This window comes from Oncorhynchus gorbuscha, linkage group LG09 (assembly GCF_021184085.1).
Source record: "Oncorhynchus gorbuscha isolate QuinsamMale2020 ecotype Even-year linkage group LG09, OgorEven_v1.0, whole genome shotgun sequence".
Classification (NCBI taxonomy): Eukaryota; Metazoa; Chordata; class Actinopteri; order Salmoniformes; family Salmonidae; genus Oncorhynchus; species Oncorhynchus gorbuscha.
The window spans coordinates 11,373,070-11,400,569 of record NC_060181.1 but is presented as its reverse complement, the minus strand read 5'-3'; the positions used below and the strand labels follow the sequence as shown (position 1 = coordinate 11,400,569).

General features: G+C 44.3%; 1 protein-coding gene across 3 annotated transcripts in view; it reads left to right on the top strand.

Annotated features, from left to right (window-relative positions):
• The window catches only part of LOC124042682 (upstream-binding protein 1-like), a 46,716-nt gene that overhangs the window by 8,533 nt on the left and 10,683 nt on the right, over nucleotides 1-27,500 (top strand). For all 3 annotated transcript variants that reach the window (XM_046360768.1, XM_046360769.1, XM_046360770.1), the window contains exons 5-15: nucleotides 5,417-5,522; nucleotides 6,395-6,501; nucleotides 6,692-6,844; nucleotides 7,100-7,210; nucleotides 7,442-7,549; nucleotides 19,859-19,962; nucleotides 20,050-20,104; nucleotides 21,688-21,781; nucleotides 23,527-23,617; nucleotides 23,993-24,111; nucleotides 25,809-25,951. In XM_046360768.1, the coding sequence (XP_046216724.1) occupies nucleotides 5,417-5,522; nucleotides 6,395-6,501; nucleotides 6,692-6,844; nucleotides 7,100-7,210; nucleotides 7,442-7,549; nucleotides 19,859-19,962; nucleotides 20,050-20,104; nucleotides 21,688-21,781; nucleotides 23,527-23,617; nucleotides 23,993-24,111; nucleotides 25,809-25,951 (1,191 nt within the window). The remainder of the gene's footprint in view (nucleotides 1-5,416; nucleotides 5,523-6,394; nucleotides 6,502-6,691; nucleotides 6,845-7,099; nucleotides 7,211-7,441; nucleotides 7,550-19,858; nucleotides 19,963-20,049; nucleotides 20,105-21,687; nucleotides 21,782-23,526; nucleotides 23,618-23,992; nucleotides 24,112-25,808; nucleotides 25,952-27,500) is intronic.

Sequence of the window (27,500 nt, the reverse complement as noted above, 5' to 3'; positions counted from 1 at the left end):
AGGTTGCAGTACCTACAGCTTCCACACGATGTCAACAGTCTTGTCATTTGCCAATTCTTTGTTTCTTGGTCAAACGAACAAGAGACAGGCTTTTTCTTCAGGTCTCCCACCGGATATTTTGGTTGAGAAATACACGGACAGTATTTCAAGACGGACCCCTATAGAAAACACTTCGTCTCGTGATTAATTTGATCGCTTATTAACGTTTACTAATACCTAAAGTTGCATTACAAAAGTATTTCGAAGTGTTTTGTGAAAGTTTATCGTCAACTTTTTTAATTAAAAAAAATGACGTTACGTTATAAGACGCTATTTTTTTCCGTTTATCACACAGTCTTCATAGATCGATATCTAGGCTATATATGGACAGATTTAATCGAAAAAAAGACCCAATAGTGATTATGGGACACCTAAGATGGTCAAAGGTAATGAATGTTTTATATTTTATTTGTGCGGTTTGTGTAGCGCCGACTATGCTAATTATTTTGTTTACATCCCCTGCGGGTCTTTTGGGGTGTTACATGCTATCAGACAATAGCTTCTCATGCTTTCGCCGAAAAGCATTTTAAAAATCTGACTTGTTGCCTGGATTCACAACGAGTGTAGCTTCAATTCAATACCCTGCATGTGTATTTTAATGAACGTTTGAGTTTTAACTAATACTATTAGCATTTAGCGTAGCGCATTTGCATTTCCAGAGCTCTAGATGGGACGCCTGCGTGTCAGGTAGGAGCAAGAGGTTAAGAACACTTTCTTATTTTCAATGACTGCCTAGGAAGGGTGGGTTAACTCCCTCGTTCAGGGGCAGAACAACAGATTTTCACCTTGTCAGCTCGGGGGATTCAATCTTGCAACCTTACAGTTAACTAGTCCAATGCTCTAACCACCTGCCTGTCTGTTACACAAATGCAGTAAGTCAAGGTAAGTTGCTAGCTAGCATTAAACTTACCTTATAAAAAACAATCAGTCATAATCACGAGTTAACTACACATGGTTGATGGTATTACTAGTTTATCTAGCGTGTCCTGTGTTGCATATAATCAATGCGCACCGTATTGTTGCTCCAACGTGAACCTAACCATGAATGCCTCAATGCCTTTCTTAAAATCAATACACAGAAGTATATATTTTTAAACCTGCATATTTAGCTGAAAGAAATCCAGGTTAGCAGGCAATATTAACCAGGTGAAATTGTGTCACTTCTCTTGCGTTCATTGCACGCAGAGTCAGGGTATATGCAACAGTTTGGGCCGCCTGGCTCATTGTGAACTAATTTAATTATGACATAACATTGAAGGTTGTGCAATGTAACAGGAATATTTAGACTTATGGATGCCACCCGTTAGATAAAATACGGAACGGTTCCGTTTTTCATTGAAAGAATAAACGTCTTGTTTTCGAGATGATAGTTTCCAGATTCGACCATTTAATGACCAAAGGCTCGTATTTATGTGTGTTATCATATTATAACTAAGTCTATGATTTGATAGAGCAGTCTGACTGAGCGGTGGTAGGCAGCAGCAGTCTGACTGAGTGGTGGTAGGCAGCAGCAGGCTCATAAACATTCATTCAAACAGCACTTTAGTGCGTTTGCCAGCAGCTCTTCGCAATGCTTCAAGCATTGAGCTGTTTATGACTTCAAGCATATCAACTCCCGAGATGAGGCTGGTGTAACCGATGTGAAATGGCTAGCTAGTTAGCGGGGTGCGAGCTAATAGCGTTTCAAACGTCACTCGCTCTGAGCCTGTGGTTGTTCCCCTTGCTCTGCATGGGTAACGCTGCTTCGAGGGTGGCTGTTGTCGATGTGTTCCTGTTTCGAGCCCAGGGAGGAGCGAGGAGAGGGACTGAAGCAATACTAAAGTGCCGATAAGAACATCCAATAGTCAAAGGTTAATGAAATACAAATGGTATGGAGGGAAATAGTCCTATAATTCCTATAATAACGACAACCTAAAACCTCTTACCTGGTAATATTTTAGACTCATGTTAAAAGGAATCACCAGATTTCATATGTTCTCATGTTCTGAGCAAGGAACTGAAACGTTAGCTTTCTTACATAGCACATATTGCACTTTTACTTTCTTCTCCAACACTTTGTTTTTGCATTATTTAAACCAACACTTATTTAAACCAAATTGAACATGTTTCATTTTGAGGCTAAATTGATTTTATTCATTCAGTATTGTTGTAATTGTCATTATCACAAATACATCATTAAAAAATTGTCCGATTAATCGGCTTTCTTTGGTCCTCCAATAATCGGTATTGTTGTTGAAAAATCATAATCCGTCGACCTCTAGTGTATCGTTAGGGTGGTGTTCCATAACGTGTGTGTGTGTAGAGTATCGTTAGGGTGGTGTTCCATAACGTATGTGTGTGTAGAGTATCGTTAGGGTGGTGTTCCATAACGTGTGTGTGTAGAGTATCGTTAGGGTGGTGTTCCATAACGTGTGTGTGTGTAGAGTATCGTTAGGGTGGTGTTCCATAACGTGTGTGTGTGTAGAGTATCGTTAGGGTGGTGTTCCATAACGTGTGTGTGTGTAGAGTATCGTTAGGGTGGTGTTCCATAACGTGTGTGTGTGTAGAGTATCGTTAGGGTGGTGTTCCATAACGTGTGTGTGTGTAGAGTATCGTTAGGGTGGTGTTCCATAACGTGTGTGTGTGTAGAGTATCGTTAGGGTGGTGTTCCATAACGTGTGTGTGTGTAGAGATCGTATCGTAGGGTGGTGTTCCATAACGTGTGTGTGTGTAGAGTATCGTTAGGGTGGTGTTCCATAACGTGTGTGTGTGTGTAGAGTATCGTTAGGGTGGTGTTCCATAACGTGTGTGTGTGTAGAGTATCGTTAGGGTGGTGTTCCATAACGTGTGTGTGTGTAGAGTATCGTAGGGTGGTGTTCCATAACGTGTGTGTGTGTAGAGTATCGTTAGGGTGGTGTTCCATAACGTGTGTGTGTGTGTGTAGAGTATCGTTAGGGTGGTGTTCCATAACGTGTGTGTGTGTGTAGAGTATCGTTAGGGTGGTGTTCCATAACGTGTGTGTGTGTAGAGTATCGTAGGGTGGTGTTCCATAACGTGTGTGTGTGTAGAGTATCGTTAGGGTGGTGTTCCATAACGTGTGTGTGTGTAGAGTATCGTTAGGGTGGTGTTCCATAACGTGTGTGTGTGTAGAGTATCGTTAGGGTGGTGTTCCATAACGTGTGTGTGTGTAGAGTATCGTTAGGGTGGTGTTCCATAACGTGTGTGTGTGTAGAGTATCGTTAGGGTGGTGTTCCATAACGTGTGTGTGTGTAGAGTATCGTAGGGTGGTGTTCCATAACGTGTGTGTGTGTAGAGTATCGTTAGGGTGGTGTTCCATAACGTGTGTGTGTGTGTAGAGTATCGTTAGGGTGGTGTTCCATAACGTGTGTGTGTGTAGAGTATCGTTAGGTGGTGTTCCATAACGTGTGTGTGTGTAGAGTATCGTAGGGTGGTGTTCCATAACGTGTGTGTGTGTAGAGTATCGTTAGGGTGGTGTTCCATAACGTGTGTGTGTGTGTAGAGTATCGTTAGGGTGGTGTTCCATAACGTGTGTGTGTGTAGAGTATCGTTAGGGTGGTGTTCCATAACGTGTGTGTGTGTAGAGTATCGTTAGGTGGTGTTCCATAACGTGTGTGTGTGTGTAGAGTATCGTTAGGTGGTGTTCCATAACGTGTGTGTGTGTGTGTTCCAGAGTATCGTTAGTTAGGTGGTGTTCCATAACGTGTGTGTGTGTGTAGAGTATCGTTAGGGTGGTGTTCCATAACGTGTGTGTGTGTAGAGTATCGTTAGGGTGGTGTTCCATAACGTGTGTGTGTGTGTAGAGTATCGTTAGGGTGGTGTTCCATAACGTGTGTGTGTGTAGAGTATCGTAGGGTGGTGTTCCATAACGTGTGTGTGTGTAGAGTATCGTTAGGGTGGTGTTCCATAACGTGTGTGTGTGTGTAGAGTATCGTTAGGGTGGTGTTCCATAACGTGTGTGTGTGTAGAGTATCGTTAGGGTGGTGTTCCATAACGTGTGTGTGTGTGTAGAGTATCGTTAGGGTGGTGTTCCATAACGTGTGTGTGTGTGTAGAGTATCGTTAGGGTGGTGTTCCATAACGTGTGTGTGTGTGTAGAGTATCGTTAGGGTGGTGTTCCATAACGTGTGTGTGTGTGTAGAGTATCGTTAGGGTGGTGTTCCATAACGTGTGTGTGTGTGTAGAGTATCGTTAGGGTGGTGTTCCATAACGTGTGTGTGTGTAGAGTATCGTTATGGTGGTGTTCCATAACGTGTGTGTGTGTAGTGTATCGTTAGGGTGGTGTTCCATAACGTGTGTGTGTGTAGTGTATCGTTAGGGTGGTGTTCCATAACGTGTGTGTGTGTGTAGAGTATCGTTAGGGTGGTGTTCCATAACGTGTGTGTGTGTGTAGAGTATCGTTAGGGTGGTGTTCCATAACGTGTGTGTGTGTGTAGAGTATCGTTAGGGTGGTGTTCCATAACGTGTGTGTGTGTAGAGTATCGTTAGGGTGGTGTTCCATAACGTGTGTGTGTGTAGAGTATCGTTAGGGTGGTGTTCCATAACGTGTGTGTGTGTGTGTGTAGAGTATCGTTAGGGTGGTGTTCCATAACGTGTGTGTGTGTGTGTGTAGAGTATCGTTAGGGTGGTGTTCCATAACGTGTGTGTGTGTGTAGAGTATCGTTAGGGTGGTGTTCCATAACGTGTGTGTGTGTGTAGAGTATCGTTAGGGTGGTGTTCCATAACGTGTGTGTGTGTAGAGTATCGTTATGGTGGTGTTCCATAACGTGTGTGTGTGTGTAGTGTATCGTTAGGGTGGTGTTCCATAACGTGTGTGTGTGTGTAGAGTATCGTTAGGGTGGTGTTCCATAACGTGTGTGTAGAGTATCGTTAGGGTGGTGTTCCATAACGTGTGTGTGTGTGTAGAGTATCGTTAGGGTGGTGTTCCATAACGTGTGTGTGTGTAGAGTATCGTTAGGGTGGTGTTCCATAACGTGTGTGTGTGTGTGTGTGTAGAGTATCGTTAGGGTGGTGTTCCATAACGTGTCTGTGTGTAGAGTATCGTTAGGGTGGTGTTCCATAACGTGTGTGTGTGTAGAGTATCGTTAGGGTGGTGTTCCATAACGTGTGTGTGTGTGTGTGTGTAGAGTATCGTTAGGGTGGTGTTCCATAACGTGTCTGTGTGTAGAGTATCGTTAGGGTGGTGTTCCATAACGTGTCTGTGTGTAGAGTATCGTTAGGGTGGTGTTCCATAACTTGTGTGTGTGTAGAGTATCGTTAGGGTGGTGTTCCATAACGTGTGTGTGTAGAGTATCGTTAGGGTGGTGTTCCATAACTTGTGTGTGTGTGTGTGTGTGTGTGTGTGTGTGTGTGTGTGTGTGTGTGTGTGTGTGTGTGTGTAGAGTATCGTTAGGGTGGTGTTCCATGACAGGAGACTCCAATACACAGAGCATCGGCAGCTGGAGGGGTGGAAGTGGAATCGCCCTGGAGACCGTCTCCTAGACATAGGTAAGAACACACAAGTGTGTGTGTTTCTCTGTCAGTACATGTATGTAGTGTGTGTGTGTTTCGCTGTCAGTACATGTATGTAGTGTGTGTGTTTCTCTGTCAGTACATGTATGTAGTGTGTGTGTGTTTCGCTGTCAGTACATGTATGTAGTGTGTGTGTGTTTCGCTGTCAGTACATGTATGTAGTGTGTGTGTATTTCTCTGTCAGTACATGTATGTAGTGTGTGTGTGTTTCGCTGTCAGTACATGTATGTAGTGTGTGTGTGTGTATTTCTCTGTCAGTACATGTGTGTGTGTGTATTTCTCTGTCAGTACATGTATGTAACGTGTGTGTAGACATCCCCTTGTCAGTGGGTATCATGGAGCCCAAGGCCGACCCCTCCCAGCTCTGTCAGTGTGTGTGTGTGTGTGTGTGTGTGTGTGTGTGTGTGTGTAGACATCCCCTTGTCAGTGGGTATCATGGAGCCCAAGGCCGACCCCTCCCAGCTCTGTCAGTACATGTATGTAATGTGTGTGTGTGTAGACATCCCCTTGTCAGTGGGTATCATGGAGCCCAAGGCCGACCCCTCCCAGCTCTGTCAGTACGTGTGTGTGTGTGTGTGTAGACATCCCCTTGTCAGTGGGTATCATGGAGCCCAAGGCCGACCCCTCCCAGCTCTGTCAGTACATGTACGTAATGTGTGTGTGTGTGTAGACATCCCCTTGTCAGTGGGTATCATGGAGCCCAAGGCCGACCCCTTCCAGCTCTGTCAGTACATGTACGTAATGTGTGTGTGTGTGTAGACATCCCCTTGTCAGTGGGTATCATGGAGCCCAAGGCCGACCCCTCCCAGCTCTGTCAGTACATGTATGTAATGTGTGTGTGTGTGTAGACATCCCCTTGTCAGTGGGTATCATGGAGCCCAAGGCCGACCCCTCCCAGCTCAACGCCGCAGAGTTTCTCTGGGACCTCAACAGGAGAGCCTCTGTGTTTGTGCAGGTAACATTCACTCCTCGTATAGTCACATTAACTCAGTCTCTATTCTCTCCATCTTTCAAACTAACCCTCCTCGTGTGTGTGTGTGTGTGTGTGTGTGTGTGTGTGTGTGTGTGTGTGTGTGTGTGTGTGTGTGTGTGTGTGTGTGTGTGTGTGTGTGTGTGTGTGTGTGTGTGTGTGTGTGTGTGTGTAGGTTCACTGCATCAGTACAGAGTTCACCCCCAGGAAGCATGGAGGAGAGAAGGGAGTTCCCTTCAGGATCCAGATAGACACCTTCAGGCAGGGAGACAACGGAGAGTCCACTGAACACCTCCACTCTGCCTCCTGTCAAATCAAAGTCTTCAAGGTACACACACACACAGAGACACACACACACGATACGACACACACACACGATACACACACACACGATACACACCACACAACACACACGATACACACACACCACACGACACACACACACACCAAGTCAGATCACCTTATTGAGGGGTTAGTTGCGGAAGACAAATTTCAGTTGAATACATTGTTGTAATATTGACTAGGTACCCCCCCCCCCCCTTTTCTTTTCCTCTTGCCTCTCTTGCTCTCTCCCTCCTCCCAGCCAAAGGGGGCAGACAGGAAACAGAAGACTGACAGAGAGAAGATGGAGAAACGAACGTCTCAAGAGAAGGAGAAGTACCAATGTTCCTACAACACCACCATTCTATCAGAGGTTGGTCTGTCCAGGGTTTTCAAACGAGACTGGAACACTATACAGCACTTTAACAGAGGTTGAAACTTTTTTTTAAGTGTACTTATCAGGAGTCAAGTGTCCGGGCTCAGAGTGTGTGTGTGTGTGTGTGTGTGTGTGTGTGTGTGTGTGTGTGTGTGTGTGTGTGTGTGTGTGTGTGTGTGTGTGTGTGTGTGTGTGTGTGTGTGTGTGTGTGTGTGTGTGTGTCTCTAGATGAGGCTGGAGCCGATCGTAGAGGAAGTGGGAGACTATGAGCTGAAGAAGTCCAGCAAGAGGACGCTGCCGGCTGACTGTGGGGATTCGCTGGCCAAGAGAGGCAGCGTAAGAGTCTTTGTATAGATTAGTGTATATTTATCCTGCTTTCATATCTGTCCTCTCCTCCTGTCCAGGTAGTGGATATATAGTTGAATGTTCCTCTCCTCCTGTCCAGGTAGTGAATATATAGTTGAATGTTCCTCCTGTCCAGGTAGTGAATATATAGTTGAATGTTCCTCCTGTCCATGTAGTGAATATATAGTTGAATGTTCCTCCTGTCCAGGTAGTGAATATATAGTTGAATGTTCCTCCTGTCCAGGTAGTGAATATATAGTTGAATGTTCCTCTCCTCCTGTCCAGGTAGTGAATATATAGTTGAATGTTCCTCTCCTCCTGTCCAGGTAGTGAATATATAGTTGAATGTTCCTCTCCTCCTGTCCAGGTAGTGAATATATAGTTGAATGTTCCTCTCCTCCTGTCCAGGTAGTGATTATATAGTTGAATGTTCCTCTCCTCCTGTCCAGGTAGTGAATATATAGTTGAATGTTCCTCTCCTCCTGTCCAGGTAGTGAATATATAGTTGAATGTTCCTCTCCCTGTCCAGGTAGTGAATATATAGTTGAATGTTCCTCCTGTCCAGGTAGTGAATATATAGTTGAATGTTCCTCCCTCCTGTCCAGGTAGTGAATATATAGTTGAATGTTCCTCCTGTCCAGGTAGTGAATATATAGTTGAATGTTATAGTTGAATGTTCCTCTCCTCCTGTCCAGGTAGTGAATATATAGTTGAATGTTCCTCCTGTCCAGGTAGTGAATATATAGTTGAATGTTCCTCTCCTCCTGTCCAGGTAGTGAATATATAGTTGAATGTTCCTCTCCTCCTGTCCAGGTAGTGAATATATAGTTGAATGTTCCTCTCCTCCTGTCCAGGTAGTGAATATATAGTTGAATGTTCCTCTCCTCCTGTCCAGGTAGTGAATATATAGTTGAATGTTCCTCTCCTCCTGTCCAGGTAGTGATTATATAGTTGAATGTTCCTCTCCTCCTGTCCAGGTAGTGAATATATAGTTGAATGTTCCTCCTGTCCAGGTAGTGAATATATAGTTGAATGTTCCTCCTGTCCAGGTAGTGAATATATAGTTGAATGTTCCTCCTGTCCAGGTAGTGAATATATAGTTGAATGTTCCTCTCCCTGTCCAGGTAGTGAATATATAGTTGAATGTTCCTCCTGTCCAGGTAGTGAATATATAGTTGAATGTTCCTCCTGTCCATGTAGTGAATATATAGTTGAATGTTCCTCCTGTCCAGGTAGTGAATATATAGTTGAATGTTCCTCTCCTCCTGTCCAAGTAGTGAATATATAGTTGAATGTTCCTCTCCTCCTGTCCAGGTAGTGAATATATAGTTGAATGTTCCTCTCCTCCTGTCCAGGTAGTGAATATATAGTTGAATGTTCCTCTCCTCCTGTCCAGGTAGTGAATATATAGTTGAATGTTCCTCTCCTCCTGTCCAGGTAGTGATTATATAGTTGAATGTTCCTCTCCTCCTGTCCAGGTAGTGAATATATAGTTGAATGTTCCTCCTGTCCAGGTAGTGAATATATAGTTGAATGTTCCTCCTGTCCAGGTAGTGAATATATAGTTGAATGTTCCTCTCCTCCTGTCCAGGTAGTGAATATATAGTTGAATGTTCCTCTCCTCCTGTCCAGGTAGTGAATATATAGTTGAATGTTCCTCTCCTCCTGTCCAGGTAGTGAATATATAGTTGAATGTTCCTCCTGTCCAGGTAGTGAATATATAGTTGAATGTTCCTCCTGTCCAGGTAGTGAATATATAGTTGAATGTTCCTCTCCTCCTGTCCAGGTAGTGATTATATAGTTGAATGTTCCTCTCCTCCTGTCCAGGTAGTGAATATATAGTTGAATGTTCCTCTCTCCTGTCCAGGTAGTGAATATATAGTTGAATGTTCCTCTCCTCCTGTCCAGGTAGTGAATATATAGTTGAATGTTCCTCCTGTCCAGGTAGTGAATATATAGTTGAATGTTCCTCCTGTCCAGGTAGTGAATATATAGTTGAATGTTCCTCCTCCTGTCCAGGTAGTGAATATATAGTTGAATGTTCCTCTCCTCCTGTCCAGGTAGTGAATATATAGTTGAATGTTCCTCTCCTCCTGTCCAGGTAGTGAATATATAGTTGAATGTTCCTCCCTGTCCAGGTAGTGAATATATAGTTGAATGTTCCTCCCTGTCCAGGTAGTGAATATATAGTTGAATGTTCCTCTCCTCCTGTCCAGGTAGTGAATATATAGTTGAATGTTCCTCTCCTCCTGTCCAAGTAGTGAATATATAGTTGAATGTTCCTCTCCTCCTGTCCAGGTAGTGAATATATAGTTGAATGTTCCTCTCCTCCTGTCCAGGTAGTGATTATATAGTTGAATGTTCCTCTCCTCCTGTCCAGGTAGTGAATATATAGTTGAATGTTCCTCTCCTCCTGTCCAGGTAGTGATTATATAGTTGAATGTTCCTCTCCTCCTGTCCAGGTAGTGAATATATAGTTGAATGTTCCTCCTGTCCAGGTAGTGAATATATATAGTTGAATGTTCCTCTCCTCCTGTCCAGGTAGTGATTATATAGTTGAATGTTCCTCTCCTCCTGTCCAGGTAGTGATTATATAGTTGAATGTTCCTCTCCTCCTGTCCAGGTAGTGAATATATAGTTGAATGTTCCTCTCCTCCTGTCCAGGTAGTGATTATATAGTTGAATGTTCCTCTCCTCCTGTCCAGGTAGTGAATATATAGTTGAATGTTCCTCCTGTCCAGGTAGTGAATATATATAGTTGAATGTTCCTCTCCTCCTGTCCAGGTAGTGAATATATAGTTGAATGTTTCTCCTGTCCAGGTAGTGAATATATAGTTGAATGTTCCTCCTGTCCAGGTAGTGAATATATAGTTGAATGTTCCTCCTGTCCAGGTAGTGAATATATAGTTGAATGTTCCTCCTGTCCAGGTAGTGAATATATAGTTGAATGTTCCTCCTGTCCAGGTAGTGAATATATAGTTGAATGTTCCTCCTGTCCAGGTAGTGAATATATAGTTGAATGTTCCTCTCCTCCTGTCCAGGTAGTGAATATATAGTTGAATGTTCCTCTCCTCCTGTCCAGGTAGTGAATATATAGTTGAATGTTCCTCCTGTCCAGGTAGTGAATATATAGTTGAATGTTCCTCCTGTCCAGGTAGTGAATATATAGTTGAATGTTCCTCCTGTCCAGGTAGTGAATATATAGTTGAATGTTCCTCCTGTCCAGGTAGTGAATATATAGTTGAATGTTCCTCCTGTCCAGGTAGTGAATATATAGTTGAATGTTCCTCTCCTCCTGTCCAGGTAGTGAATATATAGTTGAATGTTCCTCTCCTCCTGTCCAGGTAGTGAATATATAGTTGAATGTTCCTCTCCTCCTGTCCAGGTAGTGAATATATAGTTGAATGTTCCTCCTGTCCAGGTAGTGAATATATAGTTGAATGTTCCTCCTGTCCAGGTAGTGAATATATAGTTGAATGTTCCTCTCCTCCTGTCCAGGTAGTGATTATATAGTTGAATGTTCCTCTCCTCCTGTCCAGGTAGTGATTATATAGTTGAATGTTCCTCTCCTCCTGTCCAGGTAGTGAATATATAGTTGAATGTTCCTCTCCTCCTGTCCAGGTAGTGATTATATAGTTGAATGTTCCTCTCCTCCTGTCCAGGTAGTGAATATATAGTTGAATGTTCCTCCTGTCCAGGTAGTGAATATATATAGTTGAATGTTCCTCTCCTCCTGTCCAGGTAGTGAATATATAGTTGAATGTTTCTCCTGTCCAGGTAGTGAATATATAGTTGAATGTTCCTCCTGTCCAGGTAGTGAATATATAGTTGAATGTTCCTCCTGTCCAGGTAGTGAATATATAGTTGAATGTTTCTCCTGTCCAGGTAGTGAATATATAGTTGAATGTTCCTCCTGTCCAGGTAGTGAATATATAGTTGAATGTTCCTCCTGTCCAGGTAGTGAATATATAGTTGAATGTTCCTCTCCTCCTGTCCAGGTAGTGAATATATAGTTGAATGTTCCTCTCCTCCTGTCCAGGTAGTGAATATATAGTTGAATGTTCCTCCTGTCCAGGTAGTGAATATATAGTTGAATGTTCCTCCTGTCCAGGTAGTGAATATATAGTTGAATGTTCCTCCTGTCCAGGTAGTGAATATATAGTTGAATGTTCCTCCTGTCCAGGTAGTGAATATATAGTTGAATGTTCCTCCTGTCCAGGTAGTGAATATATAGTTGAATGTTCCTCTCCTCCTGTCCAGGTAGTGAATATATAGTTGAATGTTCCTCTCCTCCTGTCCAGGTAGTGAATATATAGTTGAATGTTCCTCCTGTCCAGGTAGTGAATATATAGTTGAATGTTCCTCCTGTCCAGGTAGTGAATATATAGTTGAATGTTCCTCTCCTCCTGTCCAGGTAGTGAATATATAGTTGAATGTTCCTCCTGTCCAGGTAGTGAATATATAGTTGAATGTTCCTCCTGTCCAGGTAGTGAATATATAGTTGAATGTTCCTCTCCTCCTGTCCAGGTAGTGAATATATAGTTGAATGTTCCTCTCCTCCTGTCCAGGTAGTGAATATATAGTTGAATGTTCCTCTCCTCCTGTCCAGGTAGTGAATATATAGTTGAATGTTCCTCCTGTCCAGGTAGTGAATATATAGTTGAATGTTCCTCCTGTCCAGGTAGTGAATATATAGTTGAATGTTCCTCTCCTCTTGTCCAGGTAGTGAATATATAGTTGAATGTTCCTCTCCTCCTGTCCAGGTAGTGAATATATAGTTGAATGTTCCTCCTGTCCAGGTAGTGAATATATAGTTGAATGTTCCTCCTGTCCAGGTAGTGAATATATAGTTGAATGTTTGTCCTGTCCAGGTAGTGAATATATAGTTGAATGTTCCTCCTGTCCAGGTAGTGAATATATAGTTGAATGTTCCTCCTGTCCAGGTAGTGAATATATAGTTGAATGTTCCTCCTGTCCAGGTAGTGAATATATATAGTTGAATGTTCCTCCTGTCCAGGTAGTGAATATATAGTTGAATGTTCCTCCTGTCCAGGTAGTGAATATATAGTTGAATGTTCCTCTCCTCCTGTCCAGGTAGTGAATATATAGTTGAATGTTCCTCCTGTCCAGGTAGTGATTATATAGTTGAATGTTCCTCTCCTCCTGTCCAGGTAGTGAATATATAGTTGAATGTTCCTCCTGTCCAGGTAGTGAATATATAGTTGAATGTTCCTCTCCTCCTGTCCAGGTAGTGAATATATAGTTGAATGTTTCTCCTGTCCAGGTAGTGAATATATAGTTGAATGTTCCTCCTGTCCAGGTAGTGATTATATAGTTGAATGTTCCTCCTGTCCAGGTAGTGAATATATAGTTGAATGTTCCTCCTGTCCAGGTAGTGAATATATAGTTGAATGTTCCTCCTGTCCAGGTAGTGAATATATAGTTGAATGTTCCTTTCCTCCTGTCCAGGTAGTGAATATATAGTTGAATGTTTCTCCTGTCCAGGTAGTGAATATATAGTTGAATGTTCCTCCTGTCCAGGTAGTGAATATATAGTTGAATGTTCCTCTCCTCCTGTCCAGGTAGTGAATATATAGTTGAATGTTTCTCCTGTCCAGGTAGTGATTATATAGTTGAATGTTCCTCTCCTCCTGTCCAGGTAGTGAATATATAGTTGAATGTTCCTCCTGTCCAGGTAGTGAATATATAGTTGAATGTTCCTCTCCTCCTGTCCAGGTAGTGAATATATAGTTGAATGTTTCTCCTGTCCAGGTAGTGAATATATAGTTGAATGTTCCTCTCCTCCTGTCCAGGTAGTGAATATATAGTTGAATGTTTCTCCTGTCCAGGTAGTGAATATATAGTTGAATGTTCCTCTCCTCCTGTCCAGGTAGTGAATATATAGTTGAATGTTCCTCCTGTCCAGGTAGTGAATATATAGTTGAATGTTTCTCCTGTCCAGGTAGTGATTATATAGTTGAATGTTCCTCCTGTCCAGGTAGTGAATATATAGTTGAATGTTCCTCTCCTCCTGTCCAGGTAGTGAATATATAGTTGAATGTTCCTCTCCTCCTGTCCAGGTAGTGAATATATAGTTGAATGTTTCTCCTGTCCAGGTAGTGAATATATAGTTGAATGTTTCTCCTGTCCAGGTAGTGAATATATAGTTGAATGTTCCTCCTGTCCAGGTAGTGAATATATAGTTGAATGTTCCTCTCCTCCTGTCCAGGTAGTGAATATATAGTTGAATGTTCCTCCTGTCCAGGTAGTGATTATATAGTTGAATGTTCCTCTCCTCCTGTCCAGGTAGTGAATATATAGTTGAATGTTCCTCCTGTCCAGGTAGTGAATATATAGTTGAATGTTCCTCTCCTCCTGTCCAGGTAGTGAATATATAGTTGAATGTTTCTCCTGTCCAGGTAGTGAATATATAGTTGAATGTTCCTCTCCTCCTGTCCAGGTAGTGAATATATAGTTGAATGTTTCTCCTGTCCAGGTAGTGAATATATAGTTGAATGTTCCTCTCCTCCTGTCCAGGTAGTGAATATATAGTTGAATGTTCCTCCTGTCCAGGTAGTGAATATATAGTTGAATGTTCCTCCTGTCCAGGTAGTGATTATATAGTTGAATGTTCCTCCTGTCCAGGTAGTGATTATATAGTTGAATGTTCCTCCTGTCCAGGTAGTGATTATATAGTTGAATGTTCCTCCTGTCCAGGTAGTGATTATATAGTTGAATGTTCCTCCTGTCCAGGTAGTGATTATATAGTTGAATGTTCCTCCTGTCCAGGTAGTGATTATATAGTTGAATGTTCCTCCTGTCCAGGTAGTGATTATATAGTTGAATGTTCCTCCTGTCCAGGTAGTGATTATATAGTTGAATGTTTCTCCTGTCCAGGTAGTGAATATATAGTTGAATGTTCCTCCTGTCCAGGTAGTGAATATATAGTTGAATGTTCCTCTCCTCCTGTCCAGGTAGTGAATATATAGTTGAATGTTTCTCCTGTCCAGGTAGTGAATATATAGTTGAATGTTCCTCTCCTCCTGTCCAGGTAGTGAATATATAGTTGAATGTTCCTCCTGTCCAGGTAGTGAATATATAGTTGAATGTTCCTCCTGTCCAGGTAGTGATTATATAGTTGAATGTTCCTCCTGTCCAGGTAGTGATTATATAGTTGAATGTTCCTCCTGTCCAGGTAGTGATTATATAGTTGAATGTTCCTCCTGTCCAGGTAGTGATTATATAGTTGAATGTTTCTCCTGTCCAGGTAGTGAATATATAGTTGAATGTTCCTCCTGTCCAGGTAGTGAATATATAGTTGAATGTTCCTCTCCTCCTGTCCAGGTAGTGAATATATAGTTGAATGTTCCTCTCCTCCTGTCCAGGTAGTGAATATATAGTTGAATGTTTCTCCTGTCCAGGTAGTGATTATATAGTTGAATGTTCCTCTCCTCCTGTCCAGGTAGTGAATATATAGTTGAATGTTCCTCCTGTCCAGGTAGTGAATATATAGTTGAATGTTTCTCCTGTCCAGGTAGTGATTATATAGTTGAATGTTCCTCTCCTCCTGTCCAGGTCGTGAATATATAGTTGAATGTTCCTCTCCTCCTGTCCAGGTAGTGAATATATAGTTGAATGTTCCTCCTGTCCAGGTAGTGAATATATAGTTGAATGTTCCTCCTGTCCAGGTAGTGAATATATAGTTGAATGTTCCTCCTGTCCAGGTAGTGAATATATAGTTGAATGTTCCTCCTGTCCAGGTAGTGAATATATATAGTTGAATGTTCCTCCTGTCCAGGTAGTGAATATATATAGTTGAATGTTCCTCCTGTCCAGGTAGTGAATATATAGTTGAATGTTCCTCCTGTCCAGGTAGTGAATATATAGTTGAATGTTCCTCTCCTCCTGTCCAGGTAGTGAATATATAGTTGAATGTTTCTCCTGTCCAGGTAGTGAATATATAGTTGAATGTTTGTCCTGTCCAGGTAGTGAATATATAGTTGAATGTTCCTCTCCTCCTGTCCAGGTAGTGAATATATAGTTGAATGTTCCTCTCCTCCTGTCCAGGTAGTGAATATATAGTTGAATGTTCCTCTCCTCCTGTCCAGGTAGTGAATATATAGTTGAATGTTCCTCTCCTCCTGTCCAGGTAGTGAATATATAGTTGAATGTTCCTCTCCTCCTGTCCAGGTAGTGAATATATAGTTGAATGTTCCTCTCCTCCTGTCCAGGTAGTGAATATATAGTTGAATGTTCCTCTCCTCCTATCCAGGTAGTGAATATATAGTTGAATGTTCCTCCTGTCCAGGTAGTGAATATATAGTTGAATGTTCCTCTCCTCCTGTCCAGGTAGTGAATATATAGTTGAATGTTCCTCTCCTCCTGTCCAGGTAGTGAATATATAGTTGAATGTTCCTCCTGTCCAGGTAGTGAATATATAGTTGAATGTTCCTCCTGTCCAGGTAGTGAATATATAGTTGAATGTTCCTCCTGTCCAGGTAGTGAATATATAGTTGAATGTTCCTCCTGTCCAGGTAGTGAATATATAGTTGAATGTTCCTCTCCTCCTGTCCAGGTAGTGAATATATAGTTGAATGTTCCTCTCCTCCTGTCCAGGTAGTGAATATATAGTTGAATGTTCCTCTCCTCTTGTCCAGGTAGTGAATATATAGTTGAATGTTCCTCTCCTCTTGTCCAGGTAGTGAATATATATTTGATGTTCCTCTCCTCTTGTCCATAGTTTGAATGTTCCTCTCCTCTTGTCCAGGTAGTGAATATATAGTTGAATGTTCCTCTCCTCTTGTCCAGGTAGTGAATATATAGTTGAATGTTCCTCTCCTCTTGTCCAGGTAGTGAATATATAGTTGAATGTTCCTCTCCTCTTGTCCAGGTAGTGAATATATAGTTGAATGTTCCTCTCCTCTTGTCCAGGTAGTGAATATATAGTTGAATGTTCCTCCTGTCCAGGTAGTGAATATATAGTTGAATGTTCCTCCTGTCCAGGTAGTGAATATATAGTTGAATGTTCCTCCTGTCCAGGTAGTGAATATATAGTTGAATGTTCCTCCTGTCCAGGTAGTGAATATATAGTTGAATGTTCCTCCTGTCCAGGTAGTGAATATATAGTTGAATGTTCCTCCTGTCCAGGTAGTGAATATATAGTTGAATGTTCCTCCTGTCCAGGTAGTGAATATATAGTTGAATGTTCCTCCTGTCCAGGTAGTGAATATATAGTTGAATGTTCCTCCTGTCCAGGTAGTGAATATATAGTTGAATGTTCCTCTCCTCTTGTCCAGGTAGTGAATATATAGTTGAATGTTCCTCCTGTCCAGGTAGTGAATATATAGTTGAATGTTCCTCCTGTCCAGGTAGTGAATATATAGTTGAATGTTCCTCTCCTCTTGTCCAGGTAGTGAATATATAGTTGAATGTTCCTCCTGTCCAGGTAGTGAATATATAGTTGAATGTTCCTCCTGTCCAGGTAGTGAATATATAGTTGAATGTTCCTCCTGTCCAGGTAGTGAATATATAGTTGAATGTTCCTCCTGTCCAGGTAGTGAATATATAGTTGAATGTTCCTCCTGTCCAGGTAGTGAATATATAGTTGAATGTTCCTCCTGTCCAGGTAGTGAATATATAGTTGAATGTTCCTCCTGTCCAGGTAGTGAATATATAGTTGAATGTTCCTCCTGTCCAGGTAGTGAATATATAGTTGAATGTTCCTCTCCTCTTGTCCAGGTAGTGAATATATAGTTGAATGTTCCTCTCCTCTTGTCCAGGTAGTGAATATATAGTTGCTTGGTAACAGGGTTTCCGTCAGCCGGTAACAACCAGGTTTGCTACCCGCCAATTGTCCAGGAAAACAAGACAAATCTAATAGCAAAATAGTGCTGTTTAGGCCGTTCATTGATGGAAATACATTTGACTGGCCATGCTTATTGGTCTATAGGTTAATTTGCATAATTTAGTGGAATTAAATTGACATGCGTTTTATATTCGTTGTACTTAACACACGTGCACAGCATACGCCTACAGATACGGAGCCTACAGATACTACAGATACGGAGCCTATAGATACTACAGATACGGAGCCTGTAGATACTACAGATACGGAGCCTACAGATACGGAGCCTACAGATACGGAGCCTACAGATACGGAGCCTACAGATACGGAGCCTACAGATACGGAGCCTACAGATACGAAGCCTACAGATACGGAGCCTATAGATACTACAGATACGGAGCCTATAGATACGGAGCCTATAGATACTACAGATACGGAGCCTATAGATACTACAGATACGGAGCCTATAGATACTACAGATACGGAGCCTACAGATACTACAGATACGGAGCCTACAGATACGGAGCCTACAGATACGGAGCCTACAGATACGGAGCCTATAGATACTACAGATACGGAGCCTATAGATACGGAGCCTGTAGATACTACAGATACGGAGCCTACAGATACGGAGCCTACAGATACGGAGCCTACAGATACGGAGCCTGTAGATACTACAGATACGGAGCCTATAGATACGGAGCCTATAGATGCTACAGATACAGAGCCTATAGATACTACAGATACGGAGCCTATAGATACGGAGCCTATAGATGCTACAGATACAGAGCCTATAGATACTACAGATACGGAGCCTATAGAGACAGCACTTTTATAAGCCCAATCATGGCGCAACAATTCTAAATGCATTCGGGTGTTACGTTTTTTTTGGGGGGGACCAACATTAAAAATGGCAACTGTTTTTATTTCTCAACTGGTAATTGAAGCGCGCTTCCCATTCACAATTCACCAGCACGTCACACCACTTTGAGCTGAAGGCAGCATGCTTTCTGAAAACCTAGAGATACTTAATTGTTTCAAACCTTCTTGTAAAAATTTTTTTTTTTTTATTACATCTATTTTAATTTCTTGGTATCCAATTGGTAGTTACAGTCTTGTCTCATCGCTGCAACTCCCGTACGGACTCAGGAGAGACGAAGGTCGAGAGCCATGCGTCCTCCGAAACACAACCCGAATAAGCTGCACTGCTTCTAAACACAGCGCGCATCCAACCCGGAAGCCAGCCGCACCAATGTGTCTGAGGAAACACCGTTTCACTGCATATTATGAGGCATGTGTCAAAGTAGCCTGGGCAAAATCGGACCGTATCCGTGGAGACAAGCATTTTATAAAGACATCCATATGCCATAGAAACCAGTAGCCTATTTCTCTCAGGTTGTATTGGTTATCAACGTTCTTTCATCGTCCGGTAGCCAAATTGACACATTGATGCGTAGCCTACTGCCTATAATGTGAAGAAATACTAGTTTATCACCATTAAGCTTAACGGTCTGATCTGTTGAGTCAGACTCATTGCTTTTTAGCATTTTTGTAACCAAGGAAAGAGGCTATATCTTTTATCGACAAGCTGACCAAAAGAATAGGTCAACTATTCTACTATGGGGTACAGTAGATTTACAGACGAGTGATTTTGCTGTTGTCTCTTCGGCTGAGGGAGAAGTACATGTGAACAGTTGTTCCAACACGTGTAAAGTGTGGGAACAACACGCATCATTGACTTGCAGATTCAGTTCGTATGAATTACTACAATCTAAAATGTGATTTCTGACAAACAAGTGAGTGGACGCCCTAATCGGGTTACTCGCCTCAACTCATATGGTTCAGGTAATATGTCTCATTTAAAATGGTACCGGTCAAATGTTCTGGTGTCACATTTTCCAAATGGAAACCCTGCTTAGTAGGTGGTGACAGTAATGATTCATAGTTTTACGGTAGTGTGTGTGTTGTTGTGACGTCTGTCTCTCTGTCTCTCTGTCTCTCTGTCTCTCTGTCTCTCTCTGTCTCTCTCTGACTCTCTCTCTGTCTCTCTCTCTGTCTCTCTTTCTGTCTCTCTCTCTGTCTCTCTCTCTGTCTGTCTGTCTGTCTGTCTGTCTGTCTCTGTCTGTCTGTCTCTGTCTGTCTCTGTCTCTGTGTCTCTCTCTCTGTCTCTCTCTCTTTCTCTCTCTCAGTATAGTTTTACGTTTAACGGTAGTGTGTGTGTTGTTGTGACGTCTCTGTCTGTCTGTCTCTGTCTGTCTGTCTCTGTCTGTCTGTCTCTGTCTGTCTGTCTGTCTCTGTCTGTCTGTGTCTCTCTCTCTCTCTGTGTCTCTCTCTCTATGTCTCTCTGTCTCTCTCTCTATGTCTCTCTGTCTCTCTCTCTTTCTCTCTCTCAGTATAGTTTTACGTTTAACGGTAGTGTGTGTGTTGTGACGTCTCTCTCTCTTCTCTCTGGTCAGTGTTCTCCATGGCCTGATGCCTACGTCGGCTCTCCCCGGACAGCTGGCCCCTCCTTCACCTCCACACCCCTTTCCACGTACACTGCCTCCTCCGTACCCGACAGGTGTGTGAGCGTTCAGGGATAGAGAGAAAGGAACTCTGTCTGTGTGGACATAGTGAGATAATGCTGACTGTGACTGTTGTATTCCAGTGACTCATCGTCGCCCAATCACCAGGCAGACCCTGCCAGCCAAGTCGTCACAGAGGTTAGTATAAACCCCACACATTCTCATGGACGTGTCTCAAATCCTGTAAAAACTTCTTATGTTGAAACCCCCCCGCCCCCCCAACTCACTCTGTCTGTCTCTCTCATGTTGAACCCCCCCAACTCACTCTCTGTCTGTCTCCCTCATGTTGAGCCCCCCCCCAACTCACTCTCTGTCTGTCTCTCTCATGTTGAGCCCCCCAACTCACTCTCTATCTGTCTCATGTTGAAGCCCCCCAACTCATTCTCTGTCTGTCTCTCTCATGTTGAACCCCCCGTCCCCCCGACTCACACTCTGTCTCTCTCTCATGTTGAAACCCCCCCGTCCCCCCCGACTCACACTCTCTGTCTGTCTCTCTCATGTTGAAACCCCCAACTCACTCTCTGTCTGTCTCACTCATGTTGAACCCCCCCGACCCAACTCACTCTCTGTCTGTCTCTCTCATGTTGAAACCCCCCGCCCCCCAACTCATTCTCTGTCTGTCTCTCTCATGTTGAGCCCCCTAACTCACTCTGTCTGTCTCCCTCATGTTGAGCCCCCCAACTCACTCTCTGTCTGTCTCTCTCATGTTGAGCCCCCCAACTCACTCTCTGTCTGTCTCATGTTGAAGCCCCCCAACTCATTCTCTGTCTGTCTCTCTCATGTTGAACCCCCCCCGCCCCCCCGACTCACACTCTCTGTCTCTCTCTCATGTTGAAACCCCCCGTCCCCCCGACTCACACTCTCTGTCTGTCTCTCTCATGTTGAAACCCCCAACTCACTCTCTGTCTGTCTCACTCATGTTGAACCCCCCCCGACCCAACTCACTCTCTGTCTGTCTCTCTCATGTTGAAACCCCCCACCCCCCAACTCATTCTCTGTCTGTCTCTCTCATGTTGAGCCCCCTAACTCACTCTCTGTCTGTCTCTCTCATGTTGAAACGCCCCCGCCCCCCGACTCACACTCTCTGTCTCTCTCTCATGTTGAAACCCCCCGCCCCCAACTCACTCTGTCTGTCTCTCTCATGTTGAACCCCCCCCCGCCCCCCCAACTCACTCTGTCTGTCTCCCTCATGTTGAGCCCCCCCCCCAACTCACTCTCTGTCTGTCTCTCTCATGTTGAGCCCCCAACTCACTCTCTGTCTGTCTCATGTTGAAGCCCCCCAACTCATTCTCTGTCTGTCTCTCTCATGTTGAACCCCCCCCGCCCCCCGACTCACACTCTCTGTCTCTCTCTCATGTTGAAACCCCCCGTCCCCCGACTCACACTCTCTGTCTGTCTCTCTCATGTTGAAACCCCCAACTCACTGTCTGTCTCACTCATGTTGAACCCCCCCCGACCCAACTCACTCTCTGTCTGTCTCTCTCATGTTGAAACCCCCCGCCCCCCAACTCATTCTCTGTCTGTCTCTCTCATGTTGAGCCCCCCTAACTCACTCTCTGTCTGTCTGTCTCTCTCATGTTGAAACGCCCCCGCCCCCCAACTCACTCTCTGTCTGTCTCTCTCATGTTGAAACCCCCGCCCCCCAACTCATTCTCTGTCTGTCTCTCTCATGTTGAAACCCCCCGCCCCCCAACTCACTCTCTGTCTGTCTCTCTCTCCAGCAACTCAGTCCGACAGCCACCATCCAGGAGACTCAGAAGTGGCTTGTCAAAAACCGCTTCAACAGCTACGCACGACTCTTCTCCCACTTCTCAGGTACCCACTCTTTCCCTGGTCCCTAGTGTAAGTTAAGTTATTAAAGACAGCCTGTTGAGTTATTAAAGACAGCCTGTTGAGTTATTAAAGACAGCCTGTTGAGTTATTAAAGACAGCCTGTTGAGTTATTAAGGACAGCCTGTTGAGTTATTAACCTCTTGCTCCTACCTGACACGCAGGCGTCCCATCTAGACATCTGGAAATGCAAATGCGCTACGCTAAATGCTAATAGTACTAGTTAAAACTCAAACGTTCATTAAAATACACATGCAGGGTATTGAATTGAAGCTACACTCGTTGTGAATCCAGGCAACAAGTCAGATTTTTAAAATGCTTTTCGGCGAAAGCATGAGAAGCTATTATCTGATAGCATGTAACACCCCAAAAGACCCGCAGGGGACGTAAACAAAATAATTAGCATAGTCGGCGCTACACAAACCGCACAAATAAAATATAAAACATTCATTACCTTTGACCATCTTCTTTGTTGGCACTCCTTGATGTCCCATAATCACTATTGGGTCTTTTTTTCGATTAAATCTGTCCATATATAGCCTAGATATCGATCTATGAAGACTGTGTGATAAACGGAAAAAAATAGCGTCTTATAACTTAACGTCATTTTTTTAAATTAAAAAAGTCGACGATAAACTTTCACAAAACACTTCAAAATACTTTTGTAATGCAACTTTAGGTATTAGTAAACGTTAATAAGCGATCAAATTGATCACGAGGCGATGTATATTTTATAGGGTTACGTACGTCTGGAAATAATGTCCGGGTAAATCTCAACCAAAACATCCGGTCTGAGACCTGAAGAAATCGGCTGTCTCTTCTTCGTTTGACCAAGAAACAAAGCCTAGGCAAATGACAAGACTGTAGACATCGTGTGGAAGCTGTAGGTATTGCAATCTCGGCTCCAGGTAATTTGCTTTCCCATAGACAATTCATGCAAGTGACGCATTGATATATTTGCCAATTTTCAGTGATCCGATTTTCCTGCGCTTTTCGATGAAACGCACGTTCTGTTATAGTCACAGCCGTGATTTAACCAGTTTTATAAACGTCTGAGTGTTTTCTATCCACACATACTAATCATATGCATATACTATATTCCTGGCATGAGCAGCAGGACGCTGAAATGTTGCGTGATTTTTAACAGAATGTTCGAAAAAGTAGGGGGTAGGAGTAACAGGTTAAAGACAGCCTGTTGAGTTGTTAAAGACAGCCTGTTGGGTTATTAAAGACAGCCTGTTGGGTTATTAAAGACAGCCTGTTGGGTTATTAAAGACAGCCTGTTGGGTTATTAAAGACAGCCTGTTGAGCTATTAAAGACAGCCTGTTGAGCTATTAAAGACAGCCTGTTGGGTTATTAAAGACAGCCTGTTGGGTTATTAAAGACAGCCTGTTGGGTTATTAAAGACAGCCTGTTGAGTTAAGGACAGCCTGTTGAGTTAAGGACAGCCTGTTGGGTTATTAAAGACAGCCTGTTGGGTTATTAAATACAGCCTGTTGGGTTATTAAAGACAGCCTGTTGGGTTATTAAAGACAGCCTGTTGGGTTATTAAAGACAGCCTGTTGGGTTATTAAAGACAGCCTGTTGAGTTATTAAAGACAGCCTGTTGGGTTATTAAAGACAGCCTGTTGGGTTATTAAAGACAGCCTGTTGGGTTATTAAAGACAGCCTGTTGGGTTATTAAAGACAGCCTGTTGGGTTATTAAAGACAGCCTGTTGTGTTGTGTAGGTTTTGACTTACTAAAGTTGACCCGGGATGATCTGGTTCAGATCTGTGGAGCTGCTGATGGAATCAGACTCTTCAACACACTAAAATCCAGGTAGGGGGGTGAGGGAGGGAGGGAGGAGGTGAGAGGGAGGGAGGGAGGAGGTGAGAGGGAGGGAGGGAGGAGGTGAGAGGGAGGGAGGGAGGGAGGAGGTGAGAGGGAGGGAGGGAGGGAGGAGGTGAGAGGGAGGGAGGGAGGGAGGAGGTGAGAGGGAGGGAGGGAGGGAGGAGGTGAGAGGGAGGGAGGAGGTGGGAGGTGAGAGGGAGGGAGGGAGGAGGTGAGAGGGAGGGAGGGAGGGAGGAGGAGGTGAGAGGGAGGGAGGGAGGGAGGAGGAGGTGAGAGGGAGGGAGGGAGGAGGTGAGAGGGAGGGAGTGATGAGGTGAGAGGGAGTTTATTGTGCGTTTCTAACAGGTCTCTGTATTCCTGCAGGTCGGTGTGTCCCAGGTTGACCCTCTATGTGTGTCAGGAGTGTGAGGTAGAGAGCCCCCTGCTGGAGGGAAGCTGTGACAGCCAGAACAGAGAGCGCAGTGACACACCTCATTTATATGGTTTGTGTTTAAAAGTGGATGTGTTTTCACATCTACTTTTACGACTTTTAAATCCCTATCAAACCCCAAGATGTATGCTTGTTTTACTCCAATGTTTGTGTCTCCATTCTACTGTAGACACCTCTGTGTGTCTCCATTCTACTGTAGACACCTCTGTGTGTCTCCATTCTACTGTAGACACCTCTGTGCGTCTCCATTCTACTGTCTACACCTCTGTGCGTCTCCATTCTACTGTCTACACCTCTGTGTGTCTCCATTCTACTGTAGACACCTCTGTGTGTCTCCATTCTACTGTAGACACCTCTGTGTGTCTCCATTCTACTGTAGACACCTCTGTGTGTCTCCATTCTACTGTAGACACCTCTGTGTGTCTCCATTCTACTGTATACACCTCTGTGTGTCTCCATTCTACTGTCTACACCTCTGTGTGTCTCCATTCTACTGTCTACACCTCTGTGTGTCTCCATTCTACTGTAGACACCTCTGTGTGTCTCCATTCTACTGTAGACACCTCTGTGTGTCTCCATTCTACTGTAGACACCTCTGTGTGTCTCCATTCTACTGTAGACACCTCTGTGTGTCTCCATTCTACTGTAGACACCTCTGTGTGTCTCCATTCTACTGTCTACACCTCTGTGTGTCTCCATTCTACTGTCTACACCTCTGTGTGTCTCCATTCTACTGTATACACCTCTGTGTGTCTCCATTCTACTGTAGACACCTCTGTGTGTCTCCATTCTACTGTAGACACCTCTGTGTGTCTCCATTCTACTGTAGACACCTCTGTGTGTCTCCATTCTACTGTAGACACCTCTGTGTGTCTCCATTCTACTGTAGACACCTCTGTGTGTCTCCATTCTACTGTAGACACCTCTGTGTGTCTCCATTCTACTGTAGACACCTCTGTGTGTCTCCATTCTACTGTAGACACCTCTGTGTGTCTCCATTCTACTGTAGACACCTCTGTGTGTCTCCATTCTACTGTAGACACCTCTGTGTGTCTCCATTCTACTGTAGACACCTCTGTGTGTCTCCATTCTACTGTAGACACCTCTGTGTGTCTCCATTCTACTGTAGACACCTCTGTGTGTCTCCATTCTACTGTAGACACCTCTGTGTGTCTCCATTCTACTGTCTACACCTCTGTGTGTCTCCATTCTACTGTCTACACCTCTGTGTGTCTCCATTCTACTGTAGACACCTCTGTGTGTCTCCATTCTACTGTAGACACCTCTGTGTGTCTCCATTCTGCTGTAGACACCTCTGTGTGTCTCCATTCTACTGTAGACACCTCTGTGTGTCTCCATTCTACTGTAGACACCTCTGTGTGTCTCCATTCTACTGTAGACACCTCTGTGTGTCTCCATTCTACTGTAGACACCTGTGTCTCCATTCTACTGTAGACACCTCTGTGTGTCTCCATTCTACTGTAGACACCTCTGTGTGTCTCCATTCTACTGTAGACACCTCTGTGTGTCTCCATTCTACTGTAGACACCTCTGTGTGTCTCCATTCTACTGTAGACACCTGTGTCTCCATTCTACTGTAGACACCTCTGTGTTTTAATCTGTGTGTGTGTGTGTGTGTGTGTGTGTGTGTGTGTGTGTGTGTGTGTGTGTGTGTGTGTGTGTGTGTGTGTGTGTGTGTGTGTGTGTGTGTGTGTGTGTGTGTGTGTGTGTGTGTGTGTGTGTGTGTAGTGTACCATGCTCTGTACCTGGAGGAGCTGACTGCGGCTGAGTTGATCAGGAAGATGGCGCGTGTGTGTAGTGTTCCACTGGGACACATCAACCAGGTCTACAGACAAGGACCCACAGGGATACACATACTGCTGAGTGACCAGGTATACACACACACACACACTTTGCAGTGACCAGTTACACACACACACATACTGTTCAGTGACCAGGTACACACACACACACACACACACACACTGTGCAGTGACCAGGTACACACGCACACACACAAACACCACACACACACACTGTGCAGTGACCAGGTACACACACACACACTGTGCAGTGACCAGGCACACACACACACACTGTGCAGTGACCAGGCACACACACACACACTGTGCAGTGACCAGGTACACACACACACACACTGTGCAGTGACCAGGTACACACACACACACACTGTGCAGTGACCAGGTACACACACACACACACTGTGCAGTGACCAGGTACACACACACACACACACACACACACACACACACACACACACACACACACACACACACACACACACACTGTGCAGTGACCAGGTACACACACACACACACACTGTGCAGTGACCAGGCACACACACACACACACTGTGCAGTGACCAGGCACACACACACACTGTGCAGTGACCAGGTACACACACACACACTGTGCAGTGACCAGGTACACACACTGTGCAGTGACCAGGTACACACACACACTGTGCAGTGACCAGGTACACACACACACACACACACACACACACACACACACACACACACACACACACACACACACACTGTGCAGTGACCAGGTACACACACACACACACACACACACACACACACACACACACACACACACACACACTGTGCAGTGACCAGGTACACACACACACACACACTGTGCAGTGACCAGGCACACACACACACACACTGTGCAGTGACCAGGCACACACACACACTGTGCAGTGACCAGGTACACACACACACACTGTGCAGTGACCAGGTACACACACTGTGCAGTGACCAGGTACACACACACACTGTGCAGTGACCAGGTACACACACACACACACACACACACACACACACACACACACACACACACACACACACACACACTGTGCAGTGACCAGGTACACACACTGTGCAGTGACCAGGTACACACACACACTGTGCAGTGACCAGGTACACACACACACACACACACACACACACACACACACACACACACACACACACACACACACACACACACACACACACTGTGCAGTGACCAGGTACACACACACACTGTGCAGTGACCAGGCACACACACACACTGTGCAGTGACCAGGCACACACACACTGTGCAGTGACCAGGCACACACACACTGTGCAGTGACCAGGCACACACACACACTGTGCAGTGACCAGGCACACACACACACTGTGCAGTGACCAGACACACACACACACACACACACACACACACACACACACACACACACACACACACACACACACACACACACACACACACACACACACACACACACACACACACTGTGCAGTGACCAGGCACACACACACACACACTGTGCAGTGACCAGGCACACACACACACACACTGTGCAGAGACCAGGCACACACACACACACACTGTGCAGTGACCAGGCACACACACACACACACACAC